Source organism: Natrix helvetica (assembly GCF_964273705.1).
Source record: "Natrix helvetica genome assembly, chromosome: Z".
In the NCBI taxonomy this organism is placed as follows: domain Eukaryota; kingdom Metazoa; phylum Chordata; class Lepidosauria; order Squamata; family Natricidae; genus Natrix; species Natrix helvetica.
This window is the reverse complement of record NC_138554.1, coordinates 58,913,061-58,930,465: the sequence shown is the minus strand read 5'-3', so window position 1 is coordinate 58,930,465 and position 17,405 is coordinate 58,913,061. Positions and strand designations below refer to the sequence as shown.

Here is a 17,405-nt window from a genome sequence, read left to right as displayed (position 1 = left end):
TTATCCTTAGCATTATAGATATTGAGATATATAGATCCCAGCGATTTTGTAATTGTGTAAATTAAAAATGATTTCCTCGAGCTTGATTGGTCGTTTAAAAGAACTTAGAGCTGCACGTACACGGTGCTGCCGAGATTCCTGTTATGCAATTTGCGTAAATTAGTTTCATGTATGTACATAATGTATATAAATTGTTAAATGGCTTCTGCGTTGTTCCTAAATTCCGGTCGCTGAATATTACTGCTTGCTTTGAATAAAAAATATTTTTTGAGGGGGCACCCGGATTTGAACCAGGGACCTCTTGATCTGCAGTCAAATGCTCTGCCACTGAGCTATACCCCCCTCGCTTGTTTTGCGCTTGCTACAGTTTCTCTTCAAAAGAGAGAAGAGAAACTTCTCTCTTTCGAAGAGAAACTATCGTCCTGTTTTTTACGATAGGAAGATTTTGGATTCTGTCAATTAGTATTTGGAAACAATCCACCCGTTATATAAAGTTTATTTGGGCGTTTGCATTTTTTTCCTGAAAAATCCTTGCTTTCACTTCCGTCACTAATATATAGAACTGATTTTTTTTTCTGCTTAATGATGATAGGAAAAAGTCATATATTTTAGTGTTTTAAATATGTCTGATTTTGACTATTCAGGAAAGGCAGCCTTTAAAATTGTAATTTCCTGAGACTGAATCTGAAACTGGTTGCTGGTTTGAAAAGTTCATTAAACAGGAGGGCATAAGATTCCAGATGGGATTCGGCATTGTATTGTAAAAATAATCTACAGAGGACATGTTGACTATAGTATTCTCTACCAGCATAACAAATGGAAATTATGGATGGGGATGATTCCATGTATGTAGTCCAACATACATGAAAAGTATGGACTTTGGCAGACTTTTAACAACCAGTAATACACTTACTGCAATATACATCTTCACTATAATAGAATAATAGACCTTGAAGATTTTCTAATCCAACCCCTTGTTCAAGCAAAAGACCCTATACCATTTCAGACAAAGGGATATCCTGTCTCTTTTTTAAAAGCCTCCAAAGGTGGAGCACCACAACTTCTGAAGGCAAACCAATGTACTTTCACAGGAAATCCATCACTTCTTGTCCTGCCTTCAGGCGCTTTGAGGAATAGGTTGACCCCCTCTTCTTTGTGGCAGAATAGTTCTTCATATACTATATGTTCTGGCTTCCAGCATACTAATCATCTTGTTGCTCCTTTCTGCACTCTTTCCAGCGTCCCAACATATTTTTTATGTTGTGGTGACCAGAACTGAATGCAATAATCCAATGTGTGGTTTTACCAAAGCCTTATAATGTTGTACTAATCCTTTATATGATCTTATTTCAATCTTCTGATAAAGTATTGGCTTTTTTTGACAGCTGCAGAGCACCGCTAGCTCATATTAAGTGGTTATCTACCAGGATCCCTCTTGCAGTTACTTTTATTGAGCCAAGTTTCACCTAATCTGTATATATATCCATATTTGGTTTTTCTTGTCTAAGTATAAAACCTTACTTTTCTCTACATTGAATTTTATTTTGTTAGATACGGCCCAGTATGAAAGTCTGTCAAGATCCATCCTGATCTTGAGCCTATTTTCTGGGGTGTTGGTTATTCCTGTCAGCTTAGTGTCATCTGCAAATTTGATGGGTTTCCCTTCTATTCCCTCATCTAAATACACTGGTCAAGATCCTCCTCAGATGCTTCTTAAAATCAATCAAAAATATCAGCCTCAAATCCTCCTCAAATTTTCAAGTGTAATCCTGATAATATTATATATTTGTACAACTATTGTTGGATGGGGGAAGAAAGAGAGGAAATAATATAATAGATAATGAAAAGGTAAAAATGATTGTACAACTGCGCTTTCATAACATACTTAACTACAAATTACTCAATTACATTTAGCTTATTTTGTTACACAAATTCAACCTAATTAGTTAATCGTTCAGTAGGTATATTAAGTCAACCCAAGAATCTGAGCCAATGCAATTCATGATTCAAGCAACAGTTCAGTATCATGCTAAATTGTTGTTCAAATTTTGGTCAACATTTCAGTTAACCTGCCTTATTTTTTCCTTAAATATTATTTCCTATTCCTCATTTCACTTTCAAAACATTAAACTTTGTACAATAGCAGTACTGTCAATCTTCAAGCTGTCATAGATATTTTTGCAAAATATTATGTTAGGTACTCTTTTTGGCACTATAAATAATAATTGGAATTGAACCCACATGTTTAGGAGAACTTTTATCAGGATTCGAATAATAAGTATTCAATATTTTAAAATTACCGACTCAGTTTGAATATTCTTTTTAAACTAAAATTAAGCTCGGTTACATGGGATCACCCTACGGCAGAGATATGACGACTAAAAGTATTTAAAGAGGGCGTTTCTTTGAATAAATATGTACAAACTTAAACTACAAAGTCAAACTTTAAAAAAACGGCTAAAGCCCTTTGACTAAGTTCACCTTTAACGGTATAATATTACTTTAGCCATTAAAAAGAGAGAGAGAGAGAGAGAGAGGAGGGTTCATTTTATATCCGTTTCCGGCTTTCACATGAAAAGGTCGCCTCACGTGACATGGCATTTTGAAAACGTATAAGTGATCCCGGCAAGCTTTGCGCCTTCTTTTTTTTCCTCGGCCTCCTGAGCAAGATGTCTAAGCGAGGTAAGGCCTGTTAAACCATGAGATGGTCTGGAAGAGAATCCTCCTTCATCGCTCTAGTTTGGGAAGATATTAGGCTCGCTTTATCGGGCATTATTGATGGATGAAAGTTAGGTCTCTGATGAGATGGATATTTTCGACCACCCCGCTCAAAAACAATATTTTTTGGTTCGTGGGATTTAAGGAAACAATTGAGGGCGGGAAGGTGAGAAGTTGATTGGAAAGCAGTGCAGTTGTAACTTCAGCTGCTTTAGTAGGATTTTACTATAATAATATTTGCTGTATAATGGTTTTCAGACGGCGTACTCCAGATATTAGCCTATCGTCCCCTATTTTATTTCCATTGTAGTGGCTTAGATTACTATTTCACAACTCGCAACTTTTAAGATATGTCGAGTTCCCCAACCAGCATGGAAAGTTCCAGTCCATATAAATGTTGCGATGGTTGAGAAACTCTGCCTTAGATCTTTGAGAGGACAAAAGGAATTATTCATGCTTGCCCATTTGGATGATGAGGGATATGCAACTCCCCCCCCTTTTTTTTTTAAACCACAGTATGGAGATCAGTAGAGTTAATAGCTTAGCTATCAGTAATGGAGTTTTTCAAACTATTAGAACAGCAATTAACACAAAGTGAGCTTTTGTGTAAGTATGTGGAAAACAGTGATTTCTTAGTGAGGGGTAAATGAACCTGATTTTAAGACTCAAAAATCAAAAAAGGTGGTAGGTATTGGAATATTTTTATTGCTTTAATAAAACATTCTTCATCCTATGACTTTTTAATAGGACGTGGTGGTTCATCTGGTGCGAAATTTCGCATTTCACTTGGTCTCCCAGTGGGAGCTGTGATCAACTGTGCGGATAATACAGGTATGTCTTAATTTTGGTTAATTTGAATAAATAATTCTGGACAGCAAGTCTGGGAATTTTCTTAAAGGACTTTTAAACTGATCTTTAGCCAAAACGGCTTCCAAGAGCAGCTTACAGGCAACAGGGTTCTTTCAATTCCTTGATTAAGCAGCAGAATCAATCCTGAAGTAGATGGGAAAATGCTAGTTCTAATATTGGTCTCCTGAATGTTGGATTGGTAAATATATAAGCTTTGTGGACAATTGTAACATTCATTGTAGGAGATCATATTTAATGTTTCCTCTGCCTTCTGATAATGGAAGTTATTTCTGGAATTGGATGGAGCTTCTGTTTGTCCATCATGAAACACCCTAGGTGGTAAACAATGTATTATATAAATTAAGAAACATCCTTTAATTCAATTATTTACTGCAAAATCTAGATCAAACATATTTTTCTTAGATTAACATAAATATTTGTCGGTAACTTTTACTCTCCATAGAATGGAAATAATCCAACATGTGGTTGAATTTGGACTGGGTGATATTTGGGTGCTTTATTCTAGTAGAAAATATAAAGGTTAATACTTGTGCGAGTTAATTTCTTACACTGAGGAAAGGGTAGTAGTTATCAAAACAACACAGCCACAAGCTGCTATCTTTTGTACAAGAGTGAGGCAGCCGGCCTTATACATAAAAAGTGAGAAAGCTTGATTATGAAAGCAAAGTAAGGTGACAAATAAAGCAGGCAGGAGCCATTTTTAAATTGCCATATATGTTGACTAATAATGTACTCACTTAAATTATCACCTCCCTTATAATGCATATTAAAGCTTTTCATTCCCTGAATTAACTTTTTGCAGTTCAGAATCTTGAGAGAACTCTTGACATTATCTCTGTCCAGTTCAGCTGGAAAAAAAATCCTAGTAAGTTCAGTTGTGAGCCATAGCAGTCATGCTAAAAGAACATGATACAGACTAGAAGCAATAGGTTTTTCCCTTCAAAAAGCACTTGCTGGGTCTGTTTTCAAATGGCCCAGGGAGTTGTCGTGGAAGGGTAAAGAAACAGCATTACTTTTGGGTGAGGTTGCAGCATGTGCTGTTATTCCTCAATCGGTGATGCCACAAAAAATAGAAGAAGTCTTTATAACTTTGATACAAAGTATTTGTTAACAGCAATAATTCCTTCATTTCACAGGAGCCAAGAATCTGTACATAATCTCGGTGAAAGGAATTAAGGGGCGTCTGAATAGACTGCCAGCTGCAGGTGTGGGGGACATGGTAATGGCTACTGTCAAGAAAGGAAAGCCCGAGCTGAGAAAGAAGGGTGAGTGATTGAGTAAATAAGATGTATTGATTTACAATCTTGTTATTACTTTGGGACTGTAAGAGAAAAGCAGTTGGAAAAAAACTGGTTACTATCTACTAGTCATTACTTACCAACATTTTCAGCATTAAAAGTAATTAAAGTTAAGATGGTTGAATACAGTGATCCTTGTGGTAAATATATTGATGGGATCTATATTAGTTGTGACTTAACTATAAAGTGTTTTTGCGCTAGATTATTAACATTGGATGGAATCTAGTTTGGGTTTACTTTAAATTAATTTATAGATCAGATTGTGTTTCCATCTTCTGAATTCATCTTTTCTGGGAAAAACATTTTTCTTTTGGGAAATTCAATTAGACTAATATATCTAGTTTGGGTTATATTTTAGAAGAGTACATTAATTTAATCCAGAATAGAATATAATTTAGGCCAGAAATACTGTAAGTGATGCATATGTATGCTATCTATCTTCCTCAAATGATAACTCCCAGAGTTTTCAGAATATGGGGGTTGACTGAACTGTAGTCCATAACAAAGGTACTAGACAAAGAAAGACTATTCTGTTTTCCAATTTTCCCCCAGAGGGGGAATGTTTTATAATAAAGTAAAATCATACACTTTAAAGTTTATGTCTATTAGAAATCTTATTTGAGCACCAGAACCAAAGCTAGAGGCTTAAAAGATGATCTCTTCAAACTGAGTATTTTTGAAGTGCTGTTAATTAAATGGTGTAAACACATAACATACTTATCTGTTGCGATACCTGTAAGTCATAAAGAATTTAATACTACTTGGAGCATGTTTTCATTCTAATTTTTCTGACATATATGCATTTAGGGTTTTACATTTTATATTCTATGCTGCCATGACCTGCATTTTAATAAAGTTGATCTGTTTTCAGTTGCAGCATGTCCTACAACTCTAAAGAAACTGTTGCTTGATTTCAAATTCAGGTGTTGCTTACTAAACTACTGATTTTGAACTTTTCATAGTGCATCCAGCAGTTGTGATTCGTCAACGGAAATCCTACAGGAGAAAAGATGGTGTATTCTTGTATTTTGAAGACAATGCAGGAGTGATAGTAAACAACAAAGGAGAAATGAAAGGTATTGCTGCTAAAGGGACCACAAAACTAAAAAGAACATCATATTTTGCTTCTTGCAAAAATATTCAGTTTATTAATAGCTTATTAAGTTAGAGTTAGAGAATGTCCTGGACACTCATTAAAGTTTTACAAAACTAGCACAAACTAATAGAGAGCAGAAGCAAGCAACAAAGAAAGAAAACAAAAGCAAAAGTGTAGAATTAAAGAATTAAAAAGAAAAAATAGGAGGTTACAATTTATTTTGCAGCAAACATTAAGTACAACATTGTTTACTTTATGATTGTAGTAAACTCTTCATTTTCAATCCTTTGATACTTTTCTAATAAAAACCACATGCATTTTTCTGTTTCATGCAAAAATGTCAAGGTATTTCCAGTTCATCATAAATGTAGATATTTGTTTTTATAATGGTGTTGGGCGGCTGCTGCTAAGAAATATTTCTGGTTTGTTCTTTATTTTTCCAGGCTCTGCTATCACAGGCCCTGTAGCCAAGGAGTGTGCAGATCTATGGCCCAGAATTGCTTCCAATGCTGGCAGTATCGCATAAATATGTTTGTTCTTTGTAAAAATGAAATAAAAGTGATTCACTCAAAGTTTTGTGATGTGAATATCTTCCATGTTATAGAGAAGGAAAGAAACAGACATTCTGAACTAGCTTGGATATTATTAACAGATTATTTAATCAGAAAAACACTAAAACTGTTTGATGTGCTGTTTTAATAAATCTCAGTGCAAATCCATTTATGATATATATTAAGATCCCTTGGGTCGTGGACAGCCTTAATTCCACCTTTTAAAAAGTTGTAAGGTTAGAAATAGGTGAAGGAGAACCATATTTGTATAATCTTATTCAAAACACAGAAGAGGTATACTGTAACTATGACTGTACAAAAGGAGACACCAGAATTATTTGCTCTGTGGTTGTCCAGTGATAGACTAACTCCTTTTGGATGTTTTTTTAATTGCCATAAAAGATAAAAAATATATAATAATAAATGTATATAGAATTCTACTAAATAATTTACATTATTTTACATGTATGTTAGTTACACTACTTTGATTCATTAAAGCTGTAAACTCCACTGTGGGTCCTCACATCTCAGCTAAATATAGTACATTTTTGTGCTAGAAATATCCCCGGGTTATGCAGGATAGTTAATTACATGCTGGTTGGGCTGCCTTTCCCACTGAGTAAAGTTGAGTAGATTGTATCATTTGAGCAAATTAAGTGAAAGAAATCTTAACAAAGATGCACCCATGTGACCTTTTTTAAAAAATTGGACAATTAACTAGTATAGGACAATACAATCATAAATTGTATTATAATACGCTCCTGTTCATAACACATGAATGATTATCGCACTGTACAGTACATAATTTTTGGAGTATTTTAAAAGACAGAATACACAATTGGAATTGCAGTCAAAGCATCAGTTAAATATATGAATCTGGCAATAATTCAGAAAGTACTTTTTTCTTTGCACCATTTACGCCAGTTAATTATTCAAAAGTGGGAACTTAAAATCAGCAATTTCATGAATGAAATCCATGAAACACGTAACTGGTTATTCATTAATTTTAGGTTACAATACTACTTTGTTCCATAAATCTATCTAAAAAGATTGTGTCTTGCACTACAGTTCATGTATCAGGAATTGTGAGCTGCACAGTACTAAAGGAAATTCAGTTGTATGAAAAAAAATTAAACTTGGCATGTTACTTTAAATGTAGCTTCGCGATTTTAAGTTTTCTGTTGTGCAGGAACTATGGTAGATTAATTAATATAAATGAAACTAAGGATAATATTGAATGAACTATACTAAAGTAAACTGCACAAATGAAAAAACTATGCCAGCTTCAGGTTGTTAGGGAACAATTGTCTCTTGATAACATCACAGAGACTCTAGTAGTGTAATAATGAGAGTTGCTAGGAGAGAGGTAGCATATATATATGGTGTGGTATGATGTGAGAGATTAGTTTAGTGTGACAGTCACCATTTTCTCTTGAAATCATGACTTGTATTACACGGAGATGTCTACAAAAGCAAAAGGAATTCATCCTTGATGGTGTGGCAGTAGACACCATTGGTAGCGGATATGCTCACATCCTGCCCAAGCTGTGGTCTGCACTGCCACCATATAATGCTCAATTAGATATCCATGCTGCTAGTTATTTCTCATCTCCAGTGGTCAAATCACTGCTAAAAAGGACGGAGCAGGTAATGACATTTGAAACTTGAAATGGAAATAAATGTCGTAAATGAGCAGCAGGGCTATGAGATATAACGATGCAATTTCATATGCTAGACTATAGTCCAGGTTCCCATGACTTGTAGATAATGTAATACTTTAAAACTTTTGCTGAAATCAATTTTTGATGCATTCCTGTGGGAAATGGGTCAAATAAGCATACATAAAATAATTGAATAGCTTAATATATTTAAAGGGAGTGGAGAATTAAGATATTGGGCTTGTCTTAACTGTTGGCAGTTTGAGACCCAAGCACTGTATGACAAAGCGGGCTCCTATTCTTGCCCCAGCTCTTGCCAAACTAGAGTTTGAAAGCATGCAAATATAAGTAGATAAATATCACTTTGGTGGGAAAGTAATAGTATTCCATGTACCTCAGTCATGCCGGTTTGTATGACCACAGAAGTTTCTTTGGATAACATTATCTCCCTCAGCTAGGAAATGGAGATAAGCACCAGTCCTAGAGTTAGATAGGACAGGACACAAGAAATCCTTACCTTTACCTTCAATATATTTAAAATAGAATTACCCAATACCAAGTACCTAAAAACCAAAACAAAATCTCTGAAAACATAGCTCCAGCAGCTTTTATATTATTGCCTTAGCTATCAACAATAAGAAATATGGCTCTGGCTGCAAAATGCTGGACTGTTACTCTGATAATCCAAAGTAACACATTCCTCAACTAAAAAAAAAAATATTCCCAAATAATAAATTTATTTAGGTTTCTAAAATAACTGAATACCATCCACCCATCCATCTAGTCTAGCGAGTATAAAGACAACCTGTATTAAATATGGGGAAAGCCCAATTAAAAACTGTTCGTGCTGCCAAATTATCATCAGATGCTGGTTCCTCCTAAATTTTAGTACAGAATATTCCTCTTTTATGTGCTCTTGCACAGAGCTGCTTGATTTTTTTAGAAGGGAGATGGGAAATCGTGGGCAACAATGTTCTGTTCCTTGGACAGAGATTGGCCCAGACTGGTAACTGGTTCATTACACATACTTAAGAAAGCTATTAAGTGTAAAAGTATAATGTATCCAATATTTAGATTTTCTTTTCTTGGAATGTTTGGTCTTCAGGCTTGATGTCACAACTCTCTTTATGATCTCATTGTAGACATTACACACTGCATCACATTTAAGAAAAAAGAAAATACTCCATAATGATAAAAATTAAAACCAGTCTTCTCTCTCTCATACTCTGAATATTTACCATCCCTGCATATTTATTTGTTTTTAAACTGAATTAATTGGGCTTTGTTTTTCTTTTGCTTGACAGACTCGTGGTGGGACCTCTAGGGATGGGTGGATAGTGGACTATTTCCATATCTATGGGCCAGGCCAGAGGTATTTGAACAGGAGAAATTGGGCAGGAGCAGGTGAATGAAGTGTTGAACCTATCTCTTTCTCTATCTTTCATCTCACCAGTAATTATCTTCCAAATTTTTAAAATAATTCAGGAACTATGATAATGTCTTATTGAAACTACATTTCATAGCACAAGTGAAAATTATTGTTTAAAAAATGTGTGTGTGTGTGTAGATTTTCACGGGTATAGGTATGCTGGTCTTGTTGTATTCGGGTCTTTTCCCATGTAAGATTGGCAACGTTTCGGCGAGGTCTCACTCGCCATCTTCAAAACCCAGCCTGGTAGCAGCAGGAAAGGGAGGATGGTTTCACACATGCAAACCATGTGTGATTTGTCGCACGTGCACAATGAAGCTTTGCACATGCTTGCACACTGCTTGCAACGCCTGGTTTCCAACAGTACTGATCCACAGACTGGGAGTTGGGGATCCCTGGTGTAAACAATGAGTGATTAAAAATAGTTGAAACTAATGAAGTTCCTGGTGGCAAGTAAAGCAAATGACATGTACTATGCTTTATGTCAGGCTCAAAACTACGAATAACACAGCAATTTTTCCAAGCTGAGTTTTTTGTTTCACACCTATATACAAAACCTTGTCAGATTGAAGACTATTTGCATCCACAATATACTCTGAACCATTAGGGAGGGGTTTGTTCACTCTCGTCATCTCACATATAATATTTAGGCTGAGTTGCTTCTTATTCCTTTAGAATACACGTCCTCCCTCCTGGGAATTCAACACCTCGCTACATTCCATCCCAGTTTTCCTGTCATATCTCATATGGGCTCTTAAATATAATAATTCAAGAGTAACTTTAAGGCTTGTTAGCTCACCACCTTAATACTCCCCCACTTATTTGTTTTACACATAGGGAGCCAAATGCATAGAGCATGAAATTAAAATGTGAATTGGTAATATTGTTTATGTGGATCAAGATGACATTTGTTATGAGAACTGCTATGGCTGGTAGGACACAGAGCAATGTTCTTTGTTTTTGGGTTGGTGGAGAAGAACACTGATTAATCAGAATAATCTCTGGAGGTTCTCCCATTGAAGGCCACACAGAAATGAAATTTATCTTGTGATTTTTCAAAGTGCTTCGGCAGGATTACAAAGTGGAAATGGTGTGGGGAGAATATATATTAAGGGTACAATAATCCATTGCTGATAGGGCAGTTAGGGTGTGCAAAGTAAAAGAAAAACAAGGCAGATATTGAAGAAAAAGCATCAAGAGATAAATACTGTAAGAAAAATGGTGTGTTTTTGTACACAGGTTGCATTTTCCAAAATAATTCTTTAACATATTTTTGATGGATGATTTTTAGTATTTTTTTTATACAGGTCACTCTCCAGAGCAAGTGGCTGGTCACCATCTATACTTGATGGGTACAAAGCCAGCAACAGGTTGGAACGGCCGATATGGCTATCGCCGCAACACTCCAGATCTTCGCACACGCTCTTCTTGCTTTGGTGAAGTAACATGGCTCCCCATCCACTGAAGAAAATCAGATTATATCAATCTGTCTCTTCTTCTAACTTAAATGCTCTTCGTACGTTTTGTTTGTTCTTGATTTTTTCCAAAATAATAAAATACTTTTAATTTCTTATTTAATAGTTTATTGCTTGTGGGAAGGGAAATTCTGGCAGAAGATTACATTAGGATAGCATTTTCCTAACTGGGCATGGTAGCTGGGATGCTTTGGGGGAGGATGAAAGCTGTACTATAGTCCAAGTTGGGGAAGGAAGGAAAAGAGTGATAACAAAACATTCTGCCTGTGACAAAAGTGGCTTGATCGTATATTTTGTTCTTTGGGACTTTTGTTTTTGGGGCAGAAAATGTGTTCATATTAACTATGTTATACCATAACTGTATACCACTTTGGGTTTCAACAAGCATTGAATAGCAAATCTCAAACTTTTTAATTAATATTGAAGAGTTTCTCATTCCTATTATTTCTATTCTTTCATATGAACTCTGATAGAAAAATATCTATGTACTAGGATGACCAGTGGTAGAAAAAGAATCCGGTCTGGTTCAAAGCCTAGAGAAAGACACTGGAAAGAAGGTGGTGTTTATTTGGATGCCAGAAGCTTCAGTGATAGCAGTGTGTTTCTGGAGTGGCTCACTAAATGGGGTTGAGATAGGTGGCCATTTATAAATTCTTTGGGGCTTTGTGATTGAGATGCCTGTTCCTGTGTAAGAATGTCCTTTAATATTTTAATGGCTGCTGCCAGATTCCCATTTTTCCCATAAGGGGAAGTACAAATCTTGGGGGTTTATCTGAGCTAATCTTGTTAGCTTGCCTAATTGTATTCCTTATTTGGAGTCTCTTTGTTTATGGATGGATTGGCCCAGTCTTTCTGAATGGATGCAAAATCTCCATTCCAAAAGACCAGCCTCTTCAAAAATTAACATCTGGTTTGCCCAAACTGGTTTGAAGCGGCTGAATTGCACCCCTGAACACTTTAATGTTAAAATTGCAGCCATTAAACCACAATTGCGGATACACAGAATCATTTCTAAAATTATAAACAGGATCTACCAGCCATATCTGTAGTAGTATTAGCAACATCGCAAACACTACAGCAACAGAGGTGGGTTCCTACCTATTCGTTCCAGTTCAGCCGAATAGGTAGTAACTCCGGTGGACACGTGACTGTATCGGTTCTATCCTCGGCGGCACCATCTTGATTTTCTGTGTGCACAAACGTAGAACAATCTTCAATGAAAAAATGTAATTTTTATTCCTTTTAAAATGTGCGCATGCACAGATCATTTTAAAGGCAAATGCGCATGCACACAACATTTTTCAGGCACCGTACCAGTAGTAATGGCGGTCAGAACCCAGCCCCTGGACAGCAGCCATAGACAGACATGCAGTTCACAGTAGCTATACTCACATGGCATACTAAACTCTAAATCTAAGCACAATAATGAATAACATTTTAGGCTCTTGCATTGTTGGACACAGTTCAGATGGTTAGTTTATACTTCCATCTGTTGTGTTTCTGTAAAGAAATGTAAGGGAAATCATCCCAGTGCTATTATAGTTAAGCAAGCATGTAGATATCAAGGACAAACAAATGGGTCATGTACAAAGCAAATAATTGTTGGAAGAAATGTCCTCCTGGGTTCAGCTCCAAGTGGGAAGAAAGACACTGGAGACATGGAGGCTGCTTGGAAAGATGGTTTAATGGTGGAGAGGACCACATGGCTTGAGTCCTGAACAGAAAAGTTGATCACATGCTTCAATGTTCGGTGAAGTGAAGAGAAAGAAGGGCTAAAAGTTCCTGGCTTTATACCCCTTGATCGGCCCCACCTCTCTTGTTTCCTGTTCTTGTGTAAAAAATGTATTCTGATTGATTGTCAGACTCCCATGGGGTCAAGTTTGACTTTCCAGATGCCATGTGGTGAGTTGGGTAAAGGGCTAATACTATCATGCCTTAATCCCATTACTCTGGAGCTGAAGGGGAGAACTCTTTATTATGTAGAATAGTCTGACTTGGGCATCTTAATGGGTCATTAAGAAAAGTAGGGGCTATTAAGAGTGTGTCTGTTTTCTGCCTGAAAACATGTTTCTCCATTTCTGATCCAGGGAAATGTAGTATTCTGCCTTTTCAATATTTCCTAGGATATTTCATTTTTCTAGGAGAGGGGTGGGTGCTAATTTCCTACAATCCCTCCTTTTTTAAAATATGCGAGTGGGAGACACATATTCTTGACAAAAGATTAAAATTGGTCAGATCAGGGAGCTTTAATTTTTTTCTGATGCAAAAGGGGAGGCATTGAGAGAGGCTAGAAGGCTGGCAGCAGAAGTGGCTCCCAGAGCAAGCTTTCAACCATGAAGGTTTAGCAGCCAGGGAAAAAGTTTTGGAAAGAAATTTACAGTATCCAATTTTCCATGCCAATTAATTTCAGATATCACTTTTCTGAGGTTCCACACAGGTTACAAGCAAGCAGAAATCCCAAAACTCTTCACAGCCATGGTTTTGCCTTTTAAATAGCTACAGGCTGCCCATTTCCAAGGGATGGTTCTTGAACCTGCCCTAGCTCTTATTTTAGTGAGGCCAAATTGAGTTTAGCCAGTGTGCAAGCCAAGCTATTTACTATTTTTTAAATTACACACAATGAGCCCTAGGGCTCCTACTCATAAGACCACCAGTGCAACACATCCTGCTTTACTAGGTAACTGGGCAGCATCATTTTTGAGTCAGTCAGGGTTTTGGTTTTAGAGATCCTTTCTACTAGCTCTTCAAGTGGGGGAATTGCCTGAAGGGAATTTCCCCTCCCCCATGGGATTAGCAGGGAGATGTGACTGTTTGGGCTTTAGTGCCAGGGCAAAAATCAACCTAGGAGAAGCTTTGTGTGGAGGTAAATCAAGGAGATAGTTTCAATCTAATTCTGAATGGGGTTTCTCTCTCTCCCTTTCTCTCCCCCCCCCCTCTCTCCCTGCAGTTGCTTCTGCAATACAGAAAATATAGACATTTTGGAGAAATTTCCCTCCCACCAGACAGAAATCTAAGGTGTTCAGAACTTGCTGGGCTAGCCACTCTCAAATACAATTCTTACATGAGTACATTAAATTGATTACAATATAAAAGAGACAAGAAAGAAAACCTTACAATGAATTTATGTGAAGGAAGCAAAGACAGAAAACCTTACAATCAATGTCCACCCTCCCCCATAGTCTTTACAGCTGTCTTCTGGGGATTGAAAATAATCTTTCAGTCTTTACTTGTCCATCTCAGGGTCCTTTCTTTAATGTCTGCTGGATGGCATTAAGCTTGGCTTGCTGGTATGTCAGGCTTGGGAAGGTCTGCTCCACTCTGGTTGCTGTGAAGACTTTCAGTGGAGGGCTGGATTGAAACCCAATTCCTGGCTTGGTGGATGGAAGGTCTCCTCTGGAGGCATCTGGATCCAGGTGCTCTGCTCATCTGTGCAGGGCTGAAAGACATGAGAACAAGACTCCCCTCTTGTTGGTGGTAACAATATGGGGATATCATAGATGAGAAATGGGGTCTGGATACACATGCTTCAGGAAAGAGATGAAAACATTTAAAACACATACAGCAAATGCAAGGATAAAACTTTTCTAGTAGATGAGCTTAAAATATTCCCTTGTAACCTCGGGTTGATACTTTAAGGTACAGGGAGGGAAGGAAAAAGAAATACTTCTCTTTAATCTGTTTTTGGTGGCCAAACAAACAGAAAGTAACTCCCCCCTTCACAGTTTTCTGGGGTCAACAAATGGAGTGAAGGCAATTTCTGCCAGTTTACTCTTTTCTTTCATTGAACAATTTAAAATTGTTCTTATCTTTTTGGATTGGAGACATTTTATAGTTACAATTACCTCAAGGGTACACAAAGACTTAGACACATGTATACACGAGGACAAGGGCAAATAAGATGGGGTGAAGAGAACTCTCACGTTTACACACCTTAGTCAGTCCCAGCACAAATCTCAGTTAAATTAGGGAAGGCACAAATCTTAACAAACAAACCACATGCTTGCATAGACAACAGAGAGGAAGAGACAAACAAACAAACAAGAAAAAAAAAACCAACATTTTCCCTTTAATTTAAGTACCTTTATGTAGCCAAATTAGTTTTCCTGTGTCATCTCTCAGCAAAGCCCAGTTGCCACACAGTTTCCTTGCTCTCTCCATGCCAACCAAGATAGGCATGTGCCTGGCATCGCAGACTTCAAGGAAATCTCCAAGAGAAATTCCAATCACCCGTGAGCTAACGCTTCCCATGACACTTTACATGTAGGGCTCATTTTGTCCTAGATGGGTGATCCGCCATATATTTTCAGCAGGAAAAAGATTCCGGGAAGGACTTCAATTCCTTCAACGAAGTATTTCCTCGTAGGGAATTCCGCTAAGGTTTTCGGATCCAAAAAGGTGATCCAGGAGGACCCCTGCCCCTTTGCAGTGAGTACTAGCACCACCTCCTCTCTTTACGCACCTTGGGCCTTTGCTTTTTTGCTTTCACGGAATAAAAGCAACAGCAACAAAATTTCCATTCATTTTCACACATACTCTCCTTTCCCTAACAGAAGGTCCTATGCTCTGGCCTGACCCTAATACTTTCCAGGCTCTTTCCAGGCTCTCTCAGTAAAACACACAGAGGAACCAAGATCCAGCTGTGATTGGGAGAAAGATCCCATCACTAGATGGTTCCGCCCCAGGCACCTGATGGACCCTGAAAGGTTCCTGATGGAGCTTGGGACTTTTCCTGAATCCCTTGCTCACAACTCGACCGAAGCCCTAATGGAAGCCTGGGATTGGGTGGCCACTGGGGCCTTGGATCACATTGTGCCTTTGAGGCCTCTGATCCGGTGTCGATCCCATGTGGCTCCCTGGTTTACCAAGGAGCTCCGGGAGATGAAACGCCGGAAAAGATGCCTAGAGAGTGGCTGGAGGGCCAGCCGGTCTGAATCTGATTGAATACTAGTAAGAATTCATATTAAATCCTACTTAGTGGCTATAAAAGCTGCAAAACGGCAACATTTTCCCGCTCTTATTGCGTCCACGGATAACTGCCCAGCTGCCCTGTTTAGGGTGACCCACTCCTTACTTAACCAAGGAACTGGGAAAGACCCCTTGCAGGGTAGGGCTGAAGAATTTGTTCAGTATCTGCAGGATAAAATCGCTCAGATCCGCATAGGCTTCGACTCTGATTGGGTAGATTCGGGTGAGTCGACGGGGATGAATCTTGTGGAGACAATCTGGGATGAGTTTGACCCTGTGACCCCCGAGGGCATGGACAGGATTATGGGGAGACTCAGTACTGCCACTTGTGTGCTGGACCCATGTCCCTCTTGGTTAGTTTCGGCTTCCAGCAAGCCATGCCTTAATCCCAGTACTCTGGAGCTGCAGGGGAGAACTCTTTATTATGCAGAATAGACTGGCTTGGGCATCTTAATGGGTCATTAAGAAAAGTGGGGGCTATTAAGAGTGTGTCTGTTTTCTGACTGAAAACATGTTTCTCCATTTCTGATCCAGGGAAATGTAGTATTCTGCCTTTTCAATATTTTCCTAGGATGTTTCATTTTTCTAGGAAGGGGTGGATGCTAACTTCCTACATAAGAAAGGAGAAATTAACTAAATCAATACTGTACTTTGGTAACTTGTCATTTCTCACTTTATAGATGCCTATATTCTATGTAGTGCGAATACTTTAGTCCAGTATTTCTCAACTTCAGCAGTTTTCTGGTGCCTGGACTTCAATTTCCAGAATTTTGTCGTAGGATGTTAAAACCCACCCCTCTCCTAGAAAAATGAAATATCCTGGAAAATATTGAAAAGGTGGAACATTATATTTCTCTGGATTAGAAATGGAGAAACATGTTTTAGGCAAGAAGCAGACTCACTCTTAATAGCCCCCAACTTTGTCAATGGGCCATTAAAAAGGCTGTGACAGTCTATTCTACATAACAAAGATCTCCCCTTCAGCTCCAGTGTGATGGGATTAAGGCATGATAGTATTAGCTCTTTACCCATCTCACCACAGGGCACTTGGGAAGAAGCAATGCTCAACCAAACGTGGACTCAATACAGCCTACAGAGTTGCCCCCTGCATGGCCCCATAGGAGTCTTACAACCAATCAGAATACAAGCTCAAGAGCAAAGACCAGAGAGGGCATAAAACCAGGAACTTTCAGCATCTTGCTCTCTTTTTCTTCTTCACTCAACAGCTGGAAGCATGTGATTCCCCCTTTTCTGTTCAGAAGCTCAAGCCATGTTATCCTGTTCACCATTAAACCATCTTTCCAAGCAGCCTCCATGTTTCCAGTGTCTTTCCCCCCCATTTGGA

The 17,405-nt window shown here is 37.9% G+C and overlaps 2 protein-coding genes across 2 annotated transcripts; both read left to right on the top strand.

The window, feature by feature from the left end:
* Nucleotides 1-2,608: 2,608 nt before the first annotated feature.
* RPL23 (ribosomal protein L23) lies at nucleotides 2,609-6,554 on the top strand. Its single transcript, XM_081971255.1, has 5 exons — nucleotides 2,609-2,682; nucleotides 3,466-3,549; nucleotides 4,725-4,853; nucleotides 5,849-5,962; nucleotides 6,426-6,554. Exons 1-5 carry the CDS (start codon nucleotides 2,670-2,672, stop codon nucleotides 6,506-6,508), a joined length of 423 nt encoding a protein of 140 aa, XP_081827381.1. The 5' UTR covers nucleotides 2,609-2,669; the 3' UTR covers nucleotides 6,509-6,554.
* A 148-nt stretch (nucleotides 6,555-6,702) lies between these two features.
* Nucleotides 6,703-11,193, top strand: SPMAP1 (sperm microtubule associated protein 1). The gene is made up of 3 exons (XM_081971254.1): nucleotides 6,703-8,180; nucleotides 9,496-9,595; nucleotides 10,928-11,193. Exons 1-3 carry the CDS (start codon nucleotides 7,974-7,976, stop codon nucleotides 11,083-11,085), a joined length of 465 nt encoding a protein of 154 aa, XP_081827380.1. The 5' UTR covers nucleotides 6,703-7,973; the 3' UTR covers nucleotides 11,086-11,193.
* The last annotated feature ends 6,212 nt before the right edge of the window (nucleotides 11,194-17,405 follow it).